At 48.8% G+C, this 20446-nt stretch overlaps 1 protein-coding gene across 4 annotated transcripts in view; it reads left to right on the top strand.

Annotated features, from left to right (window-relative positions):
- Positions 1-20446, top strand: part of ZER1 (zyg-11 related cell cycle regulator) — a 387007-nt gene that overhangs the window by 256214 nt on the left and 110347 nt on the right. For all 4 annotated transcript variants that reach the window (XM_085614054.1, XM_085614056.1, XM_085614055.1 and 1 more), the window contains 2 exons: positions 2666-2785; positions 3105-3220. In XM_085614054.1, the coding sequence (XP_085470180.1) occupies positions 2666-2785; positions 3105-3220 (236 nt within the window). The remainder of the gene's footprint in view (positions 1-2665; positions 2786-3104; positions 3221-20446) is intronic.

The following is a 20446-nucleotide window of genomic DNA, read 5'->3' on the forward strand; positions in this document are numbered from 1 at the left end:
CCTCGGAGGCTCACCCTCCTTTGTCCTCATTCCCTTGGGTCCTCAGAGACTAAACCTCCTATGTCCTCTCTCCCTGGTTCTTCAGAGGCTCACCCTCCTGTGTCCTCTTTCCCTTGGTGCATCAGAGGCTCACCCTCCTCTTTCCTCTTTCCCTTGGTGCCTCACCCTCCTTTGTCGTCCTTCCCTTGGTGCCTTGGAGGCTCACCCTCCTATGTTCTATTTCCCTTGGTGCGTCGGAAGCTCACCCTCCTTTGTCCTCTCTCCCTTGGTGACTCAGAGGCTCATCCTGCTTTGTCCTCTTTCCTGGAAGGCTCACCCTCCTTTGTGCTCTCTCCGATGGTGCTTTGGAGGCTCATCCTCCTTCGTCTTGTTTCTCTTGGTGTGTAGGAGGCTCAACCTCCTTTGTCCTCTCTCCATTGGTGGCTCGGAGACTCACCTTCCTCTGTCCTCTTCCCTTGGTGCCTCGGAGACTCACCTTCCTTTGTCCTCTCTCTCTTGATGCCTCAGAGACTCACCCACCTTTGTCCGCTCTCCCTTGGGGCCTCCGAGACTCACCCTCCTTTGTCCTCTTTCCCTTGGTGTCTTGGTGCCTCATCCTCCTTTGTCATCTTTCCCTTGGTGCCTCAGAGGCTCAGCCTTATTTGTCCTCTTTCCCTTGTTGCGACGGAGGGCTCACCTTACTTTGTCCTCTTTCCCTTGGTGCCTTGGAGGCTCACCCTTTGTTATCCTCTCCCCTTGTTGCCTCAGAGACTCACCCTCCTTTCTCCTCTTTCCCTTGGTGCCTCACCCTCCTTTGCACTGTTTCCCTTAGTGCCTCCGAGGCTCACCTTCCTCTGACCTCTTCCCTTGGTGCTTCGGAGGCTCACCTTCCTTTGTCCTCTCTCTCTTGGTGCCTCGGAGGCTCGCCCTCCTTTGTCCGCTCTCCCTTGGGGCCTCCAAGACTTACCCTCCATTTTCCTCTTTCCCTTGGTGCCTCATTCTCCTTTGTCCTCTTTCCCTTGGTGCCTCAGAGGCTCACCCTTATTTGTCCTCTTTCCCATGGTGCCTCGGTGGATCTCCCTCCTTTGTCCCCTCTCCCTTAGTGCCTTAGAGGCTCACCCTCCTTTGTCCTCCTTCCCTTGGTGCCTCAGATGCTCACCCTCCTTTGTTCCCTCTCCCTTAGTGCCTTGGAGGCTCACCCTCTTTTGTCCTCTCTTCCATGGTGCCTCGTAGGCTCACCCTCCTTTGTCCTCTTTCCCTTGGTGCCACGGAGGCATACCCTTCTTTTTAATCTTTCCTCAGTGTCCACCCTCCTTTGTCCTCTTTCCCTTGGTGCCTTGGAGGCTCACTCTCTTTTTTCCTCTCTCCCATGGTGCCTCCGAGGCTCTCACTCCTTTGTCCTCTCTCTCTTGGTTCCTCCATTGCTCACCCTCCTTTTTCCTCTCTACTCCGTGCCTCGGAGGCTCACCCTCCTTTGTCCTCTCTACTCTTTACCTCAGAGGCTCACCCTCCTTTGTCCCCTCTCCCTTAGTGCCTCGGAGGCTCACCCTCCTTTGTCTTCTTTCCCTTGGTACCTCAGATGCTCACCCTCCTTTGTCCTCTTTCCCTTGGTACCTCTGAGGCTCACCCTATTTTGTCCTCTTTCACTTGGTACCTCTGAGGCTCACCCTCCTTTATCCTCTCTACTTTGTACCTCAGAGGCTCACCCTCCTTTGTCCTCTCTCCCATGGTGCCTCGGAGGATCGCCCTCCTTTGTCCCCTCTCCCTTAGTGCCTTGGAGGCTCACCCTCCTTTGTCCTCTTTCCCTTGGTGCCTCAGATGCTCACCTTCCTTTGTCCTCTCTCCTATGGTGCCTCTGAGGATCACCCTCCTTTGTCCCCTCTCCCTTAGTGCCTCGGAGGCTCACCCTCTTTATCCTCACTCGTAGGGTGCCTCAGATGCTCAACCTCCTTTGTCCTCTTTCCTTGAATGCTCTCTCTCCTTTGTCCTCTCTCCGTTGGTGCCTGAGAGTCTCACCCTTTTTTGTCCTTATTCTCTTGGTGCCTGGGAGGCTCACCTTCCTTTGTCCTCTTTCCCTTGGTGCTTCGTAGGCTCACCCTCTTTTTTTCCTCTCTCCCATGGTGCCTGTGAAGCTCACCCTTTTTTGTCCTCTTACCCTCTGTGCCTCGGAGGCTTTTCCTCCTTTGTCCTCTCTCTCTTGGTGCCTCGGTTGCTCACCCTCCTTTTTCCGCTATACTCTGTACCTCGGAGGCTCACCGTCCTTAGTACTCTCTACTCTGTGCCTCAGAGGCTCCCCTCCTTTGTCCTCTCTCCCATGGTGCCTTATAAGATCACTATCCTTTGTCCCCTCTCCCTTAAAGCCTTGGAGACTCACCCTCTTTTGGCCTCTCTTTTATGGTGCCTCAGATGCTCCCCCTCCTTTGTCCTCTTTCCCTTGCTACCTCTGAGGCTCACCCTCCTTTGTCATCTTTCCCTTGCTACCTCTGAGGCTTACCCTCCTTTGTCCTCTTTCCCTTGCTACCTCTGAGGCTCACCCTCCTTTGTCATCTATCCTTTGGTACCTCAATGCCTCACACTCTTTTGTCCTGTCTGTGATGGTGCCTCTGAAGCTCACCCTCTTTTGGCCTCTCTTTTATGGTGCCTTGGAGGCTCACCCTCCTTTGTCTTCTCTCCTTTGGTGTGACAGTGTGACCAGGTCATGGAGTTCTCCTGGAGCGCCCTCTGGAACATCACAGATGAGACACCGGATAACTGCGAAATGTTTCTGAACTACAGCGGAATGAAGCTCTTCCTTGAGTGCCTGAAGGTAATGCTTTGTATTGTCCTGTGCTGACTGTGGGCTCTGAGCCCTGCACCTGCGCTCCGCCCTTCCTTGTCATTGAAGCTTCTGCATCCACATCACCTCACATACGCCCAAGGCCATGCGTGGTGCGCCCGAAGGCGGGAGTGCATGCCTGTCACTTGATGTAGAGTCCTGTGTACATGACCAGACATCCCAAGTGTGCTCATTTCCAGCAGAGTTCTGATCATCTTGAGGGGAAATGTCAGGGTGCTGTGTCTGAAGTTGTGCACAGTCTCTGTGCATAGTGATTTGATTCTCTTATCACCTTCTTGCTTTCTCCTAGGAATTTCCAGAGAAGCAGGAACTTCACCGAAATATGTTAGGGCTCCTGGGGAATGTGGCCGAGGTCCGGGAGCTCCGTCCACAGCTTATGACACCTCAGTTCATCACTGTTTTCAGGTGCGTATGTGGAATTGGGCGTCAGCTGGGCTGATAATGAATGATCTTGCGCAGAATTGACGCCTATGCCAACTTTGGTGCATCTAGTGACCTCTGAATTTGATACGCTTGCTCTCATTGCTGCAGCAGGTACTCATTGCATCCAGTGACCTCTGAATTTGATACGCTTGCTCTGATTGCTGCAGCAGGTACTCATTGCACCCAGTGACCTCTGAATTTCATACGCTGGCTCTGATTGCTGCAGCAGGTACTCATTGCATCCAGTGACCTCTGAATTTGATACGCTGGCTCTGATTGCTGCAGTAGGTACTCATTGCATCCAGTGACCTCTGAATTTCATACTCTGGCTCTGATTGCTGCTGCAGGTACTCATTGCCCCCAGTGACCTCTGAATTTCATACGGTGGCTCTGATTGCTGCAGCAGGTACTCATTGCCCCCAGTGACCTCTGAATTTGATACGCTGGCTCTGATTGCTGCAGTAGGTACTCATTGCATCCAGTGACCTCTGAATTTCATACTCTGGCTCTGATTGCTGCTGCAGGTACTCATTGCATCCAGTGACCTCTGAATTTGATACGCTGGCTTTGATTGCTGCAGCAGGTACTCATTGCATCCAGTGACCTCTGAATTTCATACGCTGGCTCTGATTGCTGCAGCAGGTACTCATTGCATCCAGTGACCTCTGAATTTCATACGCTGGCTCTGTTTGCTGCAGCAGGTACTCATTGCCCCCAGCGACCTCTGAATTTCATACGGTGGCTCTGATTGCTGCAACAGGTACTCATTGCCCCCAGCGACCTCTGAATTTCATACGCTGGCTCTGATTGCTGCAGCAGGTACTCATTGCATCCAGTGACCTCTGAATTTCATACGCTGGCTTTGATTGCTGCAGCAGGTACTCATTGCATCCAGTGACCTCTGAATTTCATACGCTGGCTCTGATTGCTGCAGTAGGTACTCATTGCATCCAGTGACCTCTGAATTTCATACTCTGGCTCTGAATGCTGCTGCAGGTACTCATTGCATCCAGTGACCTCTGAATTTGATACGCTGGCTCTGTTTGCTGCAGCAGGTACTCATTGCCCCCAGTGACCTCTGAATTTCATACGGTGGCTCTGACTGCTGCAGCAGGTATTCATTGCATCCAGTGACCTCTGAATTTCATACGGTGGCGCTGATTGCTGCAGCAGGTACTCATTGCACCAAGTGACCTCTGAATTTCATACGCTGGCTCTGATTTCTGCAGTAGGTACTCATTGCATCCAGTGACCTGAATTTCATACGCTGGCTCTGATTGCTGCAGTAGGTACTCATTGCATCCAGTGACCTGAATTTCATACGCTGGCTCTGATTGCTGCAGCAGGTACTCATTGCATCTAGTGACCTCTGAATTTGATACGCTGGCTCTGATTGCTGCAGCAGGTACTCATTGCATCCAGTGACCTCTGAATTTCATACGGTGGCTCTGATTGCTGCAGCAGGTACTCATTGCATCCAGTGACCTCTGAATTTCATACGCTGGCTCTGATTGCTGCAGCAGGTACTCATTGCATCCAGTGACCTCTGAATTTGATACGCTGGCTCTGTTTGCTGCAGCAGGTACTCATTGCATCCAGTGACCTCTGAATTTCATACACTGGCTCCGATTGCTGCAGCAGGTACTCATTGCATCCAGTGACCTCTGAATTTCATACGCTGGCTTTGATTGCTGCAGCAGGTACTCATTGCATCCAGTGACCTCTGAATTTCATACGCTGGCTCTGATTGCTGCAGCAGGTACTCATTGCATCCAGTGACCTCTGAATTTCATACGGTGGCTCTGATTGCTGCAGCAGGTATTCATTGCATCCAGTGACCTCTGAATTTCATACGGTGGCTCTGATTGCTGCAGCAGGTCCTCATTACAACCAGTGACCTCTGAATTTCATACGCTGGCTCTGATTGCTGCAGTAGGTACTCATTACAACCAGTGATCTCGGATTGCAGTCAGTGTACTTTGAACGCAGCCAGTGGTTCTAGTTGTAGTAGGGTGGTGCTGATTGCACCTAACTTATACTGATTGCAGCCAGTGAGCTCCGATTTCATCCAGTGTCTGCAGTCTGTGTGCTATGATTACAGACAGTGGCTCTCATTGCTTCCGGCCAGTGCTGACTGCGGGCTATGATTACAGCCAGTGGCTCTCATTGCAGCCGGCCAGTGCTGACTGTAGCCTCCGGGCTATGATTACAGCCAGTGGCTCTCGTTACTGCCGGCCAGTGCTGACTGTAGCCTGAGGGCTATTATTACAGCCTCATTTCTCCCGGCCAGTGCTGACTGCGGCCTACGGGCTATAATTACAGCCAGTGGCTCTCATAGCAGCCGGCCAGTGCTAACTGCGGCCTCTGGGATATGATTACAGCCAGTGGCTCTCATAGCAGCCGGGCAGTGCTGACTGCAGCCTGCGTGCTATGATTACAGCCAGTGGCTCTCATTGCTGCCAGCCAGTGCTGACTGCGGACTGCGGGCTATGATTACAGCCAGTGGCTCTCATTGCAGCCAGCCAGCGCTGACTGTAGCCTCCGGGCTATGATTACACCCAGTGGCTCTCGTTACTGCCGGCCAGTGCTGACTGTAGCCTGAGGGCTATGATTGCAGCCAGTGGCTTTCATTACTGCCGGCCAATTCTGACTGTAGCCTGAGGGCTATGATTATAGCCAATGGCTCTTATTGCTGCCGGCCAGTGCTGACTGTAGTCTGCAGACTATGATTACAGTCAATGGCTTTCATTGCAGCCGGCCAGGGCTGACTGCAGCCTCTGTGCTATGATTACACCCAGTGGCTCTCGTGGCAGCCGGCCAGTGCTGACTGCAGCCTCAGTGCTATGATTACAGCCAGTGGCTCTCATGGCAGCCGGCCAGTGCTGACTGCAGCCTCAGTGCTATGATTACAGCCAGTGGCTCTCATTACTGCCGGCCAATGCTGACTGCAGCCTCCGGGCTATGTTTACAGACAGTGGCTCTCACTGCTGCCAGGCAGTGCTGACTGCAGCCTGTGGGTTATGATTACAGCCAGTGGCTCTCATTGAAGGCCACCAGTGCTGACTGCAGCCTCGGAGCTATGATTACAGCCAGTGGCTCTCATTGAAGGCCACCAGTGCTGACTGCAGCCTCGTTTCTATAATTACAGCCAGTGGCTCTCATTGCTGCCGGCCAGTGCTGACTGCAGCCTCGTTTCTATGATTACAGCCAGTGGCTCTCATTGAAGGCCACCAGTGCTGACTGCAGCCTCGGAGCTATGATTACAGCCAGTGGCTCTCATTGAAGGCCACCAGTGCTGACTGCAGCCTCGTTTCTATGATTACAGCCAGTGGCTCGCATTGAAGGCCACCAGTGCTGACTGCAGCCTCGTTTCTATGATTACAGCCAGTGGCTCTCATTGAAGGCCACCAGTGCTGACTGCAGCCTCGGAGCTATGATTACAGCCAGTGGCTCTCATTGCTGCCGGCCAGTGCTGACTGCAGGCTCTGTGCTATGATTAAAGCCAGCGGCTCTCATTGCATCTGGCCCGTGCTGATTACAGCCGGCGGATTATGATTATAGACAGTGGCTCCCATTACTGCCGGCCAGTGCTGACTGCAGCCTGTGGGTTATGATTAGAGCCAGTAGCTCTCATTTCTCCCGGCCAGTGCTGACTGCAGCCTCTGTGCTATGATAACAGCAGCCAGGTCCTAATGTTCCAAGAGACTTGGGCAACAATAGAGTTATATCTTGAAGGGTATGAATGTCTTAATATGACCTCAACCCCCCTAAACAAGGCAGTCTCTCGGGCGGTTTATCCATCTGAATGAGCCTCGCGTCGGGTGGCAGTGTAAAAACACTCCCCACCAAAAATGCCAGCATCCAAGCCTTGATATACACACGGGGGATTTCCATTTGTTTTATTAATTTTTATAATGATTTTCTAACTATACCTAATATGAATTTTGTCAACCTTTTTAACTTTATTTCGGATATACCTAGTTTTATAGGAAATCAAAGCAGGGATTTGTCTGGGTGGTGATTTTAACGCAAAGATTGCAGGGGGAAACATTTTAATTCCCTTCCGCCCCCCTCTGGTCAATCCATGCAAAAAGGGGATTGAGTTATTGGACCATTTATTAAATAGTAGTCTATCAAACGTAATGGATATCGCAGCTACAAACAATGGGGACAGCCCAATACCCACCTATAGAGGTCATGGCTGCGCCTCAACAATAGATTACTTTTTTTACGGCCACACTAGATGATCACCTAGTTAAAGCAGAGGTTAAACCATCCACTTTTGTGGATCATAACCCAATTTCAGTTTTATTTTGGGTTGCTCCCAGACCTGATCCTAGAAAAGAGATAGGGGCCGGTAACTTGGAATCCTCTACAGACAATTTAAGGGTCAAATGGAAAGGTATTGATAACAGAAGTGTGTTCCAAAAAATGTTAAAAACCTATCGATCACTCTGTGAGACTTGTCTTTCCTAACCCAGAGGTAGTTTCTACTTTTGTTCAACTATGTGCAGGCATTAAAAAAGTGATCTCAAGACCTGCACTTGCATTCAACTCTAACCCTCGGCAGATAGAGAGCTCAGAGCTGCACTCTCAGCTTCCCCTAGGGACCCTAACCTCATTAAATCATTGAGGCATGTTTACAAAAGAGTGACTAAGCAGAGGAAAGACGAGATCCTAAAAGAACAATGGAACAACTTGGCTTGTGCTGCAAGATTTAATAACTCAAATGGTTTTTGGACAGCGGCCAAGTCACTGAGATCACTGACCAATACACTCACTCCGTTAAGTTGTAACATAACGAGTGACGCTTGGGTAGCCCACTTTTCCAATATCTATGCTGCTATGTCCCAGTGCGAAGATACCGTCGATAATTTGTTACCACCCGAATTCAAATATCAATATCGGAGGTTGAGGATGCTATTGATCAAAGTCTGGGTAACAAGGCCCCTGGCCCAGATGGGCTCCTCATTGACCTAATAAAATTTAGGTCAGAGTTCTGGGCCCCTCTTTTACTTAATGTTTTTAATAATTTGACAATAACTGAAATCCCCAATACATGGTCTACATCTGTTATCGTTTCAATTTTTAAAAAGGGAGACAGATCCAACCCGAGTTGTTATAGACCAATTTCTTTAATTGATAATACCCTTAAGATATTGGGGAGGGTATTATTTAACAAAATCAGAACCTGGGCCGAGGACGAAAACATTTTAAATAGATGCCAGCTAGGTTTCAGAAGCAATCTTGGAACAGTGGAACAGCATCTTAACCTTAATTTGATCATAGGTAAATACACCATAGCTCGACACGGCCCAATCTACCTAGCATTTATGGACCTTACCTCGGCCTTTGATTGGTAATAAACTGCCCGCCCTTTTATATGCGGACGATGCTGTTTTAATGGGTCGTACACCCAATGCACTGCGTATATTAGTTAGGGGTTTTGTTGATTTTATGAATGCCCTGAACCTTTGTACGAATTTTAAGAAATCTTTTTTAATGTGTTGCGGTCCTAAAAAATGTCTTATTAATGCTATTATTTCTGGTTCTGAAACCTTGCTACGCACACGCACTTTCCCATATTTGGGTTTACAATTTTCAGACAATGGATCTTGGGCATCCCATTTGGCCTATGGTCGAAGTAAATTTTTAAAGGCAGTTAATTCGTTCGATTTTAAATCTCCCCCAACCGAAAATAATTGAGGTAGTGTTGTCTCTACTCAAAATCTATAGAACACAGTGTGTACCCACTATAACATATGGGGCTGAAATATGGGGCTTTAAAAATTCCAAAAGTGTCCAGGTGGAAGAAAATAGATTTTGTAGGAGACTGTTTAAAATGCGACAAGGGCGGAGATATACCGTGGCTTGCAGAAGTGAGGGCAAGTTTAACTAGAGTAAATCTTGGACACATTTTTATAAACCAGACCAGTTAGATGGTTAACAAAAAGACTATTCGAGAAGCTATAAATAAATATTATGGGGACATAAGATACGCACAAGCGCTCTCTAAAGTATCCATCGCACGTTATATATTAATGGTTGACTACGGACGCCCTCCCTCTTATTTACCAGTTAGTTACCTTTTAAGAGATATTAGCGGCTGGGAACGAAGTTTGCTCTTCCACCTTAGATCTGGCACATTAAAATATTTGTTGTGTTTCCCCTTAGGCTTTCAGCCTAACATTGAGGAATTACCTTGCCCTTGTGGCAATTTAGGTAAGCAATCCATGTTGCATTTTCTGTTCTTTTGTAATTTTTATCAAAAGTACAGTAAGCAACTTTTGATTCTGTTTTTTAGGGCCAGTGGAATAACGGACTTTAAGGTTGCCTACGGGACTATCCTTCAGCTTAATGGGGAAAACTTAACACTTCGTATTTGTACTTTTTTGAAAATGGCTATTCGTTCACGTGCTTCTATGAACCCCCAATAAGTGGAACCGATTGTACTATATGCATTTCTTGGATTTATGCTGATAAAGAAATATTCTCTTTGGTTCCTGAACGATATTCAAATGTGTGGAGTTTTTATGTTTGGAATTCAATTCAGTAGCTTATTTCCCCCCCGCTGCTATTCTCCCCCAAAACCATCTGCACCTTGCACTTTGGCACTTTATTGTATGATGCTGCTATATATATATATAACTTGAGTCACCCATGACTACTTTGTGATGACTTATCGAATTTTATTTTTTATTTGTTTTATATAGCTAAACCTTTGATGTATGTTTTAAATCTAGATTATGTTTTTTTAATGTAAATGTTTAAGTGATTAACTTTGTAAATTGTTTGTGCTTTTATGGACACTTTATATCAGAATAAAGATTATTGAATGAATGATAAAAGCCAGTGGCTCTCATTGCTGCCGGCCAGTGCTGACTGCAGCCTCTGTGCTATGATTACAGCCAGTGGCTCTCATTGCTGCCGGCCAGTGCTGACTGTAGCCTCTGGGCTATGATTACAGCCAGTGGCTCTCATTGCTGCCGGCCAGTGCTGACTGTAGCCTCTGGGCTATGATTACAGCCAGTGGCTCTCATTGCTGCCGGCCAGTGCTGACTGTAGCCTCTGGGCTATGATTACAGCCAGTGGCTCTCATTGCTGCCGGCCAGTGCTGACTGCAGCCTCTGTGCTATGATTACAGCCAGTGGCTCTCATTGCTGCCAGACAGTGCTGACTGCACTCTCCGGGTTATGATTACAGCCAGTGCTGACTGTAGCCTCCGGCCAGTAACTCTCAAGGCTATAATTACAGACAGTGGCTTTCATTGCTGCCGGCCAGTGCTGACTGCAGCCTCGGTGCTATGATTACAGCCAGTGGCTCTCATTGCTGCCGGCCAGTGCTGACTGTAGGTTCCGGGCTATGATTACAGCCAGTGGCTCTCGTTGCAGCCGGCCAGTGCTGACTGTAGCCTCTGGGCTATAATTACAGCCAGTGGCTCTCATTGTATCTGGTCAGTGCTGATTACAGCCTGTGTGTTATGATTATAGCCAGTGGCTCTCTTTGCTGCCGGCCAGTGCTGATTGCAGTCTCCGGGCTATGATTAATGCCAGTGACTCTTATTGCTGCTGGGCAGTGCTGACTGTAGCTTGCGGGCTATAATTACAGCCAGTGGCTCTCATTGCATCTGGTCGGTTCTGATTGCAGCCCCCGCAGTATGGTTATAGCCAGTGGCTCTCATTCCTGCCGGCCAGTGCTGACTGTAGCCTGCGGGCTATGATTACAGCCTCATTGCTGCCGGCCAGTGCTGACTGCAGCCTGTGGGTTATGATTATAGCCAGTGGTTCTCATTGCTGCCAGCCAGTGCTGACTATAGCTTGCAGGCTACGATTACAGCCAGTGGCTCTCATTGCTGCCGACCAGTGCTGATTGCAGCCTCCGGGGTATAATTACAGCCAGTGATTCTCATTACTGCTGGCCAGTGCTGACTGCAGCTTCTGGGCTATGATTACAGCCAGTGATTCTCATTTCTGCTGGCCAGTGCTGACAGTAGCTTGTGGGTTATGATTATAGCCATTGGCTCTCATTTCTCCCGGCCAGTGCTGATTGCAGTCTCCGGGCTATAATTAAAGCCAATGGCTCTCGTTGCTGCTGGCCAGTGCTGACTGCGGCCTGCGGGCTATAATTACAGCCAGTGGCTCTCATTGCTGCCGGCCAGTGCTGACTGCAGCCTCAGTGCTATAATTACAGCCAGTGGCTCTCATTGCTGCCGGCCAGTGCTGACTGCAGCCTCGTTTCTATGATTACAGCCAGTGGCTCTCATTGAAGGCCACCAGTGCTGACTGCAGCCTCGGAGCTATGATTACAGCCAGTGGCTCTCATTGAAGGCCACCAGTGCTGACTGCAGCCTCGTTTCTATGATTACAGCCAGTGGCTCGCATTGAAGGCCACCAGTGCTGACTGCAGCCTCGTTTCTATGATTACAGCCAGTGGCTCTCATTGAAGGCCACCAGTGCTGACTGCAGCCTCGGAGCTATGATTACAGCCAGTGGCTCTCATTGCTGCCGGCCAGTGCTGACTGCAGGCTCTGTGCTATGATTAAAGCCAGCGGCTCTCATTGCATCTGGCCCGTGCTGATTACAGCCGGCGGATTATGATTATAGACAGTGGCTCCCATTAATGCCGGCCAGTGCTGACTGCAGCCTGTGGGTTATGATTAGAGCCAGTAGCTCTCATTTCTCCCGGCCAGTGCTGACTGCAGCCTCTGTGCTATGATAACAGCAGCCAGGTCCTAATGTTCCAAGAGACTTGGGCAACAATAGAGTTATATCTTGAAGGGTATGAATGTCTTAATATGACCTCAACCCCCCTAAACAAGGCAGTCTCTCGGGCGGTTTATCCATCTGAATGAGCCTCGCGTCGGGTGGCAGTGTAAAAACACTCCCCACCAAAAATGCCAGCATCCAAGCCTTGATATACACACGGGGGATTTCCATTTGTTTTATTAATTTTTATAATGATTTTTTAACTATACCTAATATGAATTTTGTCAACCTTTTTAACTTTATTTCGGATATACCTAGTTTTATAGGAAATCAAAGCAGGCATTTGTCTGGGTGGTGATTTTAACGCAAAGATTGCAGGGGGAAACATTTTAATTCCCTTCCGCCCCCCTCTGGTCAATCCATGCAAAAAGGGGCTTGAGTTATTGGACCATTTATTAAATAGTAGTCTATCAAACGTAATGGATATCGCAGCTATAAACAATGGGGACAGCCCAATACCCCCTTATAGAGGTCATGGCTGCGCCTCAACAATAGATTACGTTTTTTACGGCCACACTAGATGATCACCTAGTTAAAGCAGAGGTTAAACCATCCACTTTTGGGGATCATAACCCAATTTCAGTTTTATTTTGGGTTGCTCCCAGACCTGATCCTAGAAAAGAGATAGGGGCCGGTAACTTAGAATCCTCTACAGACAATTTAAGGGTCAAATGGAAAGGTATTGATAACAGAAGTGTGTTCCAAAAAATGTTAAAAACCTATCGATCACTCTGTGAGACTTGTCTTTCCTAACCCAGAGGTAGTTTCTACTTTTGTTCAACTATGTGCAGGCATTAAAAAAGTGATCTCAAGACCTGCACTTGCATTCAACTCTAACCCTCGGCAGATAGAGAGCTCAGAGCTGCACTCTCAGCTTCCCCTAGGGACCCTAACCTCATTAAATCATTGAGGCATGTTTACAAAAGAGTGACTAAGCAGAGGAAAGACGAGATCCTAAAAGAACAATGGAACAACTTGGCTTGTGCTGCAAGATTTAATAACTCAAATGGTTTTTGGACAGCGGCCAAGTCACTGAGATCACTGACCAATACACTCACTCCGTTAAGTTGTAACATAACGAGTGACGCTTGGGTAGCCCACTTTTCCAATATCTATGCTGCTATGTCCCAGTGCGAAGATACCGTCGATAATTTTGTTACCACCCGAATTCAAATATCAATATCGGAGGTTGAGGATGCTATTGATCAAAGTCTGGGTAACAAGGCCCCTGGCCCAGATGGGCTCCTCATTGACCTAATAAAATTTAGGTCAGAGTTCTGGGCCCCTCTTTTACTTAATGTTTTTAATAATTTGACAATAACTGAAATCCCCAATACATGGTCTACATCTGTTATCGTTCCAATTTTTAAAAAGGGAGACAGATCCAACCCGAGTTGTTATAGACCAATTTCTTTAATTGATAATACCCTTAAGATATTGGGGAGGGTATTATTTAACAAAATCAGAACCTGGGCCGAGGACGAAAACATTTTAAATAGATGCCAGCTAGGTTTCAGAAGCAATCTTGGAACAGTGGAACAGCATCTTAACCTTAATTTGATCATAGGTAAATACACCATAGCTCGACACGGCCCAATCTACCTAGCATTTATGGACTTTACCTCGGCCTTTGATTGGTAATAAACTGCCCGCCCTTTTATATGCGGACGATGCTGTTTTAATGGGTCGTACACCCAATGCACTGCGTATATTAGTTAGGGGTTTTGTTGATTTTATGAATGCCCTGAACCTTTGTACGAATTTTAAGAAATCTTTTTTAATGTGTTGCGGTCCTAAAAAATGTCTTATTAATGCTATTATTTCTGGTTCTGAAACCTTGCTACGCACACGCACTTTCCCATATTTGGGTTTACAATTTTCAGACAATGGATCTTGGGCATCCCATTTGGCCTATGGTCGAAGTAAATTTTTAAAGGCAGTTAATTCGTTCGATTTTAAATCTCCCCCAACCGAAAATAATTGAGGTAGTGTTGTCTCTACTCAAAATCTATAGAACACAGTGTGTACCCACTATAACATATGGGGCTGAAATATGGGGCTTTAAAAATTCCAAAAGTGTCCAGGTGGAAGAAAATAGATTTTGTAGGAGACTGTTTAAAATGCGACAAGGGCGGAGATATACCGTGGCTTGCAGAAGTGAGGGCAAGTTTAACTAGAGTAAATCTTGGACACATTTTTATAAACCAGTTAGATGGTTAACAAAAAGACTATTCGAGAAGCTATATATAAATATTATGGGGACATAAGATACGCACAAGCGCTCTCTAAAGTATCCATCGCACGTTATATATTAATGGTTGACTACGGACGCCCTCCCTCTTATTTACCAGTTAGTTACCTTTTAAGAGATATTAGCGGCTGGGAACGAAGTTTGCTCTTCCGCCTTAGATCTGGCACATTAAAATATTTGTTGTGTTTCCCCTTAGGCTTTCAGCCTAACATTGAGGAATTACCTTGCCCTTGTGGCAATTTAGGTAAGCAATCCATGTTGCATTTTCTGTTCTTTTGTAATTTTTATCAAAAGTACAGTAAGCAACTTTTGATTCTGTTTTTTAGGGCCAGTGGAATAACGGACTTTAAGGTTGCCTACGGGACTATCCTTCAGCTTAATGGGGAAAACTTAACACTTCGTATTTGTACTTTTTTGAAAATGGCTATTCGTTCACGTGCTTCTATGAACCCCCGATAAGTGGAACCGATTGTACTATATGCATTTCTTGGATTTATGCTGATAAAGAAATATTCTCTTTGGTTCCTGAACGATATTCAAATGTGTGGAGTTTTTATGTTTGGAATTCAATTCAGTAGCTTATTTCCCCCCCGCTGCTATTCTCCCCCAAAACCATCTGCACCTTGCACTTTGGCACTTTATTATATGATGCTGCTATATATATATATAACTTGAGTCACCCATGACTACTTTGTGATGACTTATCGAATTTTATTTTTTATTTGTTTTATATAGCTAAACCTTTGATGTATGTTTTAAATCTAGATTATGTTTTTTTAATGTAAATGTTTAAGTGATTAACTTTGTAAATTGTTTGTGCTTTTATGGACACTTTATATCAGAATAAAGATTATTGAATGAATGATAAAAGCCAGTGGCTCTCATTGCTGCCGGCCAGTGCTGACTGTAGCCTCTGGGCTATGATTACAGCCAGTGGCTCTCATTGCTGCCGGCCAGTGCTGACTGTAGCCTCTGGGCTATGATTACAGCCAGTGGCTCTCATTGCTGCCGGCCAGTGCTGACTGCAGCCTCTGTGCTATGATTACAGCCAGTGGCTCTCATTGCTGCCGGCCAGTGCTGACTGTAGCCTCTGGGCTATGATTACAGCCAGTGGCTCTCATTGCTGCCGGCCAGTGCTGACTGTAGCCTCTGGGCTATGATTACAGCCAGTGGCTCTCATTGCTGCCGGCCAGTGCTGACTGTAGCCTCTGGGCTATGATTACAGCCAGTGGCTCTCATTGCTGCCGGCCAGTGCTGACTGCAGCCTCTGTGCTATGATTACAGCCAGTGGCTCTCATTGCTGCCGGCCAGTGCTGACTGTAGCCTCTGGGCTATGATTACAGCCAGTGGCTCTCATTGCTGCCGGCCAGTGCTGACTGTAGCCTCTGGGCTATGATTACAGCCAGTGGCTCCCATTGCTGCCGGCCAGTGCTGACTGTAGCCTCTGGGCTATGATTACAGCCAGTGGCTCTCATTGCTGCCGGCCAGTGCTGAGTGTAGGTTCCGGGCTATGATTACAGCCAGTGGCTCTCGTTGCAGCCGGCCAGTGCTGACTGTAGCCTCTGGGCTATAATTACAGCCAGTGGCTCTCATTGTATCTGGTCAGTGCTGATTACAGCCTGTGTGTTATGATTATAGCCAGTGGCTCTCTTTGCTGCCGGCCAGTGCTGATTGCAATCTCCGGGCTATGATTAATGCCAGTGACTCTTATTGCTGCTGGGCAGTGCTGACTGTAGCTTGCGGGCTATAATTACAGCCAGTGGCTCTCATTGCATCTGGCCGGTTCTGATTGCAGCCCCCGCAGTATGGTTATAGCCAGTGGCTCTCATTCCTGCCGGCCAGTGCTGACTGTAGCCTGCGGGCTATGATTACAGCCTCATTGCTGCCGGCCAGTGCTGACTGCAGCCTGTGGGTTATGATTATAGCCAGTGGTTCTCATTGCTGCCAGCCAGTGCTGACTATAGCTTGCAGGCTACGATTACAGCCAGTGGCTCTCATTGCTGCCGACCAGTGCTGATTGCAGCCTCCGGGGTATAATTACAGCCAGTGATTCTCATTACTGCTGGCCAGTGCTGACTGCAGCTTCTGGGCTATGATTACAGCCAGTGATTCTCATTTCTGCTGGCCAGTGCTGACAGTAGCTTGTGGGTTATGATTATAGCCATTGGCTCTCATTTCTCCCGGCCAGTGCTGATTGCAGTCTCCGGGCTATAATTAAAGCCAATGGCTCTCGTTGCTGCTGGCCAGTGCGGACTGCGGCCTGCGGGCTATGATTACAGCCAGTGGCTCTCATTGCTGCCGGCCAGTGCTGACTGCAGCCTCTGGGGTATGATTACAGCCAGTGGCTCTCTGCTGCCTGCCAGTGCCCATTGCAGCCTGCAGGATATAATTACAAACATGAAACATCTAGCCTAACAAACATAGCACTGTCTGCGTGTGACACACACCCCACAAATAATATCCCTAAAGGGTCCAAGATTATTAGTCTGATATCTCAAGAGGTGGGCATCTCCACTGCTCCTGCCGTTTCCAAGGACAGTCTCCAAGACCAATGTCAAACTTAACACAAATGTGGAGTGCACCACCGACACCAAAAGGTAATAATTCTGTCCATCCACTGTAGATACTATGTACGTTTTCTTTTATTCTTCTTATTTAATAAAACAACAGCCAAACAGCCGACGCGCTTCATCCAACTGGTGTGGACGTCATCTAGGCTATAAGAAGTGAGTATAAGCTTCGAAGGTTAATTGGTATTAGTGCAAAGATTGTAGAAGAATAGTAGTCTGTGTTGGTACTGAAAGAACAACTGTACCCCACTGGATCCAGGGACAGTTCAAAGCTGAAGCGGCTCCTATGCCTTGAAAAGTGAAAATAAACTTCTCTGGGTAGTAAGGCGTTTATAGATAATCGAAGGATTGTAAATAGTTTTGGTGCTGAGAGACAACTGGACCCTCCTGTATCCTTGTGGCCCTGGGCTGGGTCAACCAAGGGTGCTATCCAAAACGTCTGTTCATGAGCATTTGTCCTCCATTTAGGCTGCCTCTTTCACAGCAGCAAGGCAGGATCCTGCGCCCGAGCCTGTTCAACCTACGCCTCCATGCTTGGAGATTGAGCGGTGACAGCTGAGAGATTTTGAACTCCATTCCACCTTCATGAGTGTCATCTTCGCAGCAAAGAGAACACCGTGGCTGAAATCATTTGCTTGAAACACAGAGAGATTTTTTGTCTGGTGTTCTTTCCTAAATATCCAACCATTACAGGTCTAATACTCTGCTGTTTTGTTTACCTCTGGCCCAGCAAGACCTTGCTGTGGCAACAGTTAAAGGTTATTTGTATGGTCGTTCAGCCTTCTTACGTTTGCCTGCTGAGCCATCTTTGTTTTAATCCCCTGTTGTGATGCAACTCCCCAAAAGGCTGACCCGCCAATGTCATTTGTCATGCGCAAGTGGGACGGACCTCAGTCTGGTTCTCACTTTTCTCCTGTGCACTCCATTTGAACCATTCTCCTACTGCTCGCCTTGAAGACGCCTCAGTCTGGTTCTCACTTTTCTCATGTGCCCTCCATTTGAACCATTCTCCTACTGCTCGCCTTGAAGACGGCTCAGTCTGGTTCTCACTTTTCTCATGTGCCCTCCATTTGAACCATTCTCCTACTGCTCGCCTTGAAGACGCCTCAGTCTGGTTCTCACTTTTCTCATGTGCCCTCCATTTGAACCATTCTCCTACTGCTCGCCTTGAAGACGGCTCAGTCTGGTTCTCACTTTTCTCATGTGCCCTCCATTTGAACCATTCTCCTACTGCTCGCCTTGAAGACGCCTCAGTCTGGTTCTCACTTTTCTCATGTGCCCTCCATTTGAACCATTCTCCTACTGCTCGCCTTGAAGACGCCTCAGTCTGGTTCTCACTTTTCTCATGTGCCCTCCATTTGAACCATTCTCCTACTGCTCGCCTTGAAGACGGCATGCATCATAGCGACAACGTTAGGTCCTCGCGGGAGTGAATTGCAAGCACTAGCTGTCTAGAAACCATTACTACCTTTTTTCCAGAGAAACTGGTGCTATGTACTAAAGTGACAAATCGTATGGAAATTGCCTTTCTCTTCCATATAGGACAGTCTATTACCCTGCCAGCTTTTTTCGCCCTGCCTCATGCGTCCAAGGAAGAAGAAATGCTACATTGCCTAGACCCAAAAAGAGCTCTGAGCTTTTAACATCGATCTCACTAAAGAACGTCGGGTGGACGATCAGCTGTTTGTAGGCTTCTCTGGAGTAAAGAAGGGAAAGGCTGTGCAGAAACCAGGTGGATTGTCCTATGCATCAAAACCTACTGATTGGGCAAGACGCGCAAGTGCTCATTCTACCAGAGCAAAGGCTGCTACCACGGTGCCGGCACACAAGGTGCCAGTCTTGAACATCTGCCAGGCTGCTACCACGGTGATGGCACAGAGGTGCCCGTCTTAGACATCAGCTGGGGTGCTACCACAGTGCTGGCATATGAGGTGCCAGTCTTGGAAATCTGCCAGGATGCTACCACGGTGCTGGCACACGAGGTGCCTTTCTTGGACATCAGCCGGGCTGGGACACCTGTCAGACTCCTACCACGGTGCTGGCACACGAGGTGCCAGTCTTGACATCTGCCAGGCTGCTACCACGGTGCTGGCACATGAGGTGCCAGTCTTGGACATCAGCCAGGCTGGGACACCTTTCAGGCTCCTACCACGGGGCTGGCACACGAGGTGCCTTTCTTGGACATCAGCCGAGCTGGAACACCTGTCAGACTCCTACCACGGTGCTGGCACACGAGGTGCCTATTTTGGACATCAGCCGGGCTGGGACACCGGTCAGGCTCCTACCACAGTGCTGGCACACGAGGTGCCAGTTTTGGACTTTAGCCAGGCTGCTACCACGGTGCTGGCACACGAGGTGCCCGTCTTGGACATCAGCCTTGCTGCTACCATGGTGCTGGCACATGAGGTGCCAGTCTTGGACATCAGCCAGGCTGGGACACCTGTCAGGCTCCTACTACGGTGCTGGCACACGAGGTGCCTTTCTTGGACATCAGCTGGGCTGGGACACCTGTCAGGCTCCTACCACGGTGCTGGCACACGAGGTGCCAGTTTTGGACTTTAGCCAGGCTGCTACCACAGTGCTGGCACACGAGGTGCCCATCTTGGACATCAGCCTTGCTGCTATGATGGTGCTGGCACACGAGGTACCTGTCTTGGACATCAGCCGGGCTGGGACACCTGTCAGGCTCCTACCATGGTGCTGGCACACACAGTGCCAGTTCTTGGACATCAGCCGGGCTGCTACCATGGTGCTGGCGCACGAGGTGCCAGTCTTGGACATCTGCCAGGCTGCTACCATGGTGCTGGCACATGAGGTGCCAGTCTTGGACGTCAGCCAGGCTGCTACCATGGTACTGGCACACGAGGTGCCCGTCTTGGACATCAGCCGGGCTGGGACACCTGTCAGGCTCCTACCACGGTGCTGGCACACAAGGTGCCAGTCTTAGACATCAGCCAGGCTGCTACCATGGTGCTGGCACACAAGGTGCCAGTCTTGGACATCTTTCCGGTTGCTACCACAGTGCTGGCACACGAGGTGCCCGTCTTGGACATCAGCCTTCCTTCTATGATGGTGTTGGCATACGAGGTGCCTGTCTTGGACATCAGCCGGGCTGGGACACCTGTCAGGCTCCTACCATGGTGCTGGCACACAAGGTGCCAGGCTTGGAAATCTGCCAGGCTGCTACCACAGTGCTGGCGTATGAGGTGCCTGTCTTGGACATCAGCCTTGCTGCTATGATGACGCTGGCACATGAGGTGCCTGTCTTGGACATCAGCCGGGCTGAGACACCTGTCAGGCTCCTACCACAGTGCTGGCACACGAGGTGCCTGTCTTGAACATCAGCCAGGCTGCTACCATGGTGCTGGCACACAAGGTGCCTGTCTTGGACATCAGCCGGGCTGGGACACCTGTCAGGCTTCTACCACGGTGCTGGCACACAAGGTGCCAGTCTTGAACATCAGCCAGGTTGCTACCATGGTGCTGGCACACGAGGTGCCTGTCTTGGACATCAGCCGGGCTGGGACACTTGTCAGGCTCCTACCACGGTGCTGGCACAAGAGGGGCCAGTATTGGACATCAGCCAGGCTGCTACCACGGTGCTGGCACACGAGGTGCCAGT

This window comes from Triturus cristatus, chromosome 1_2 (assembly GCF_964204655.1).
Source record: "Triturus cristatus chromosome 1_2, aTriCri1.1, whole genome shotgun sequence".
NCBI classification, from domain to species: domain Eukaryota; kingdom Metazoa; phylum Chordata; class Amphibia; order Caudata; family Salamandridae; genus Triturus; species Triturus cristatus.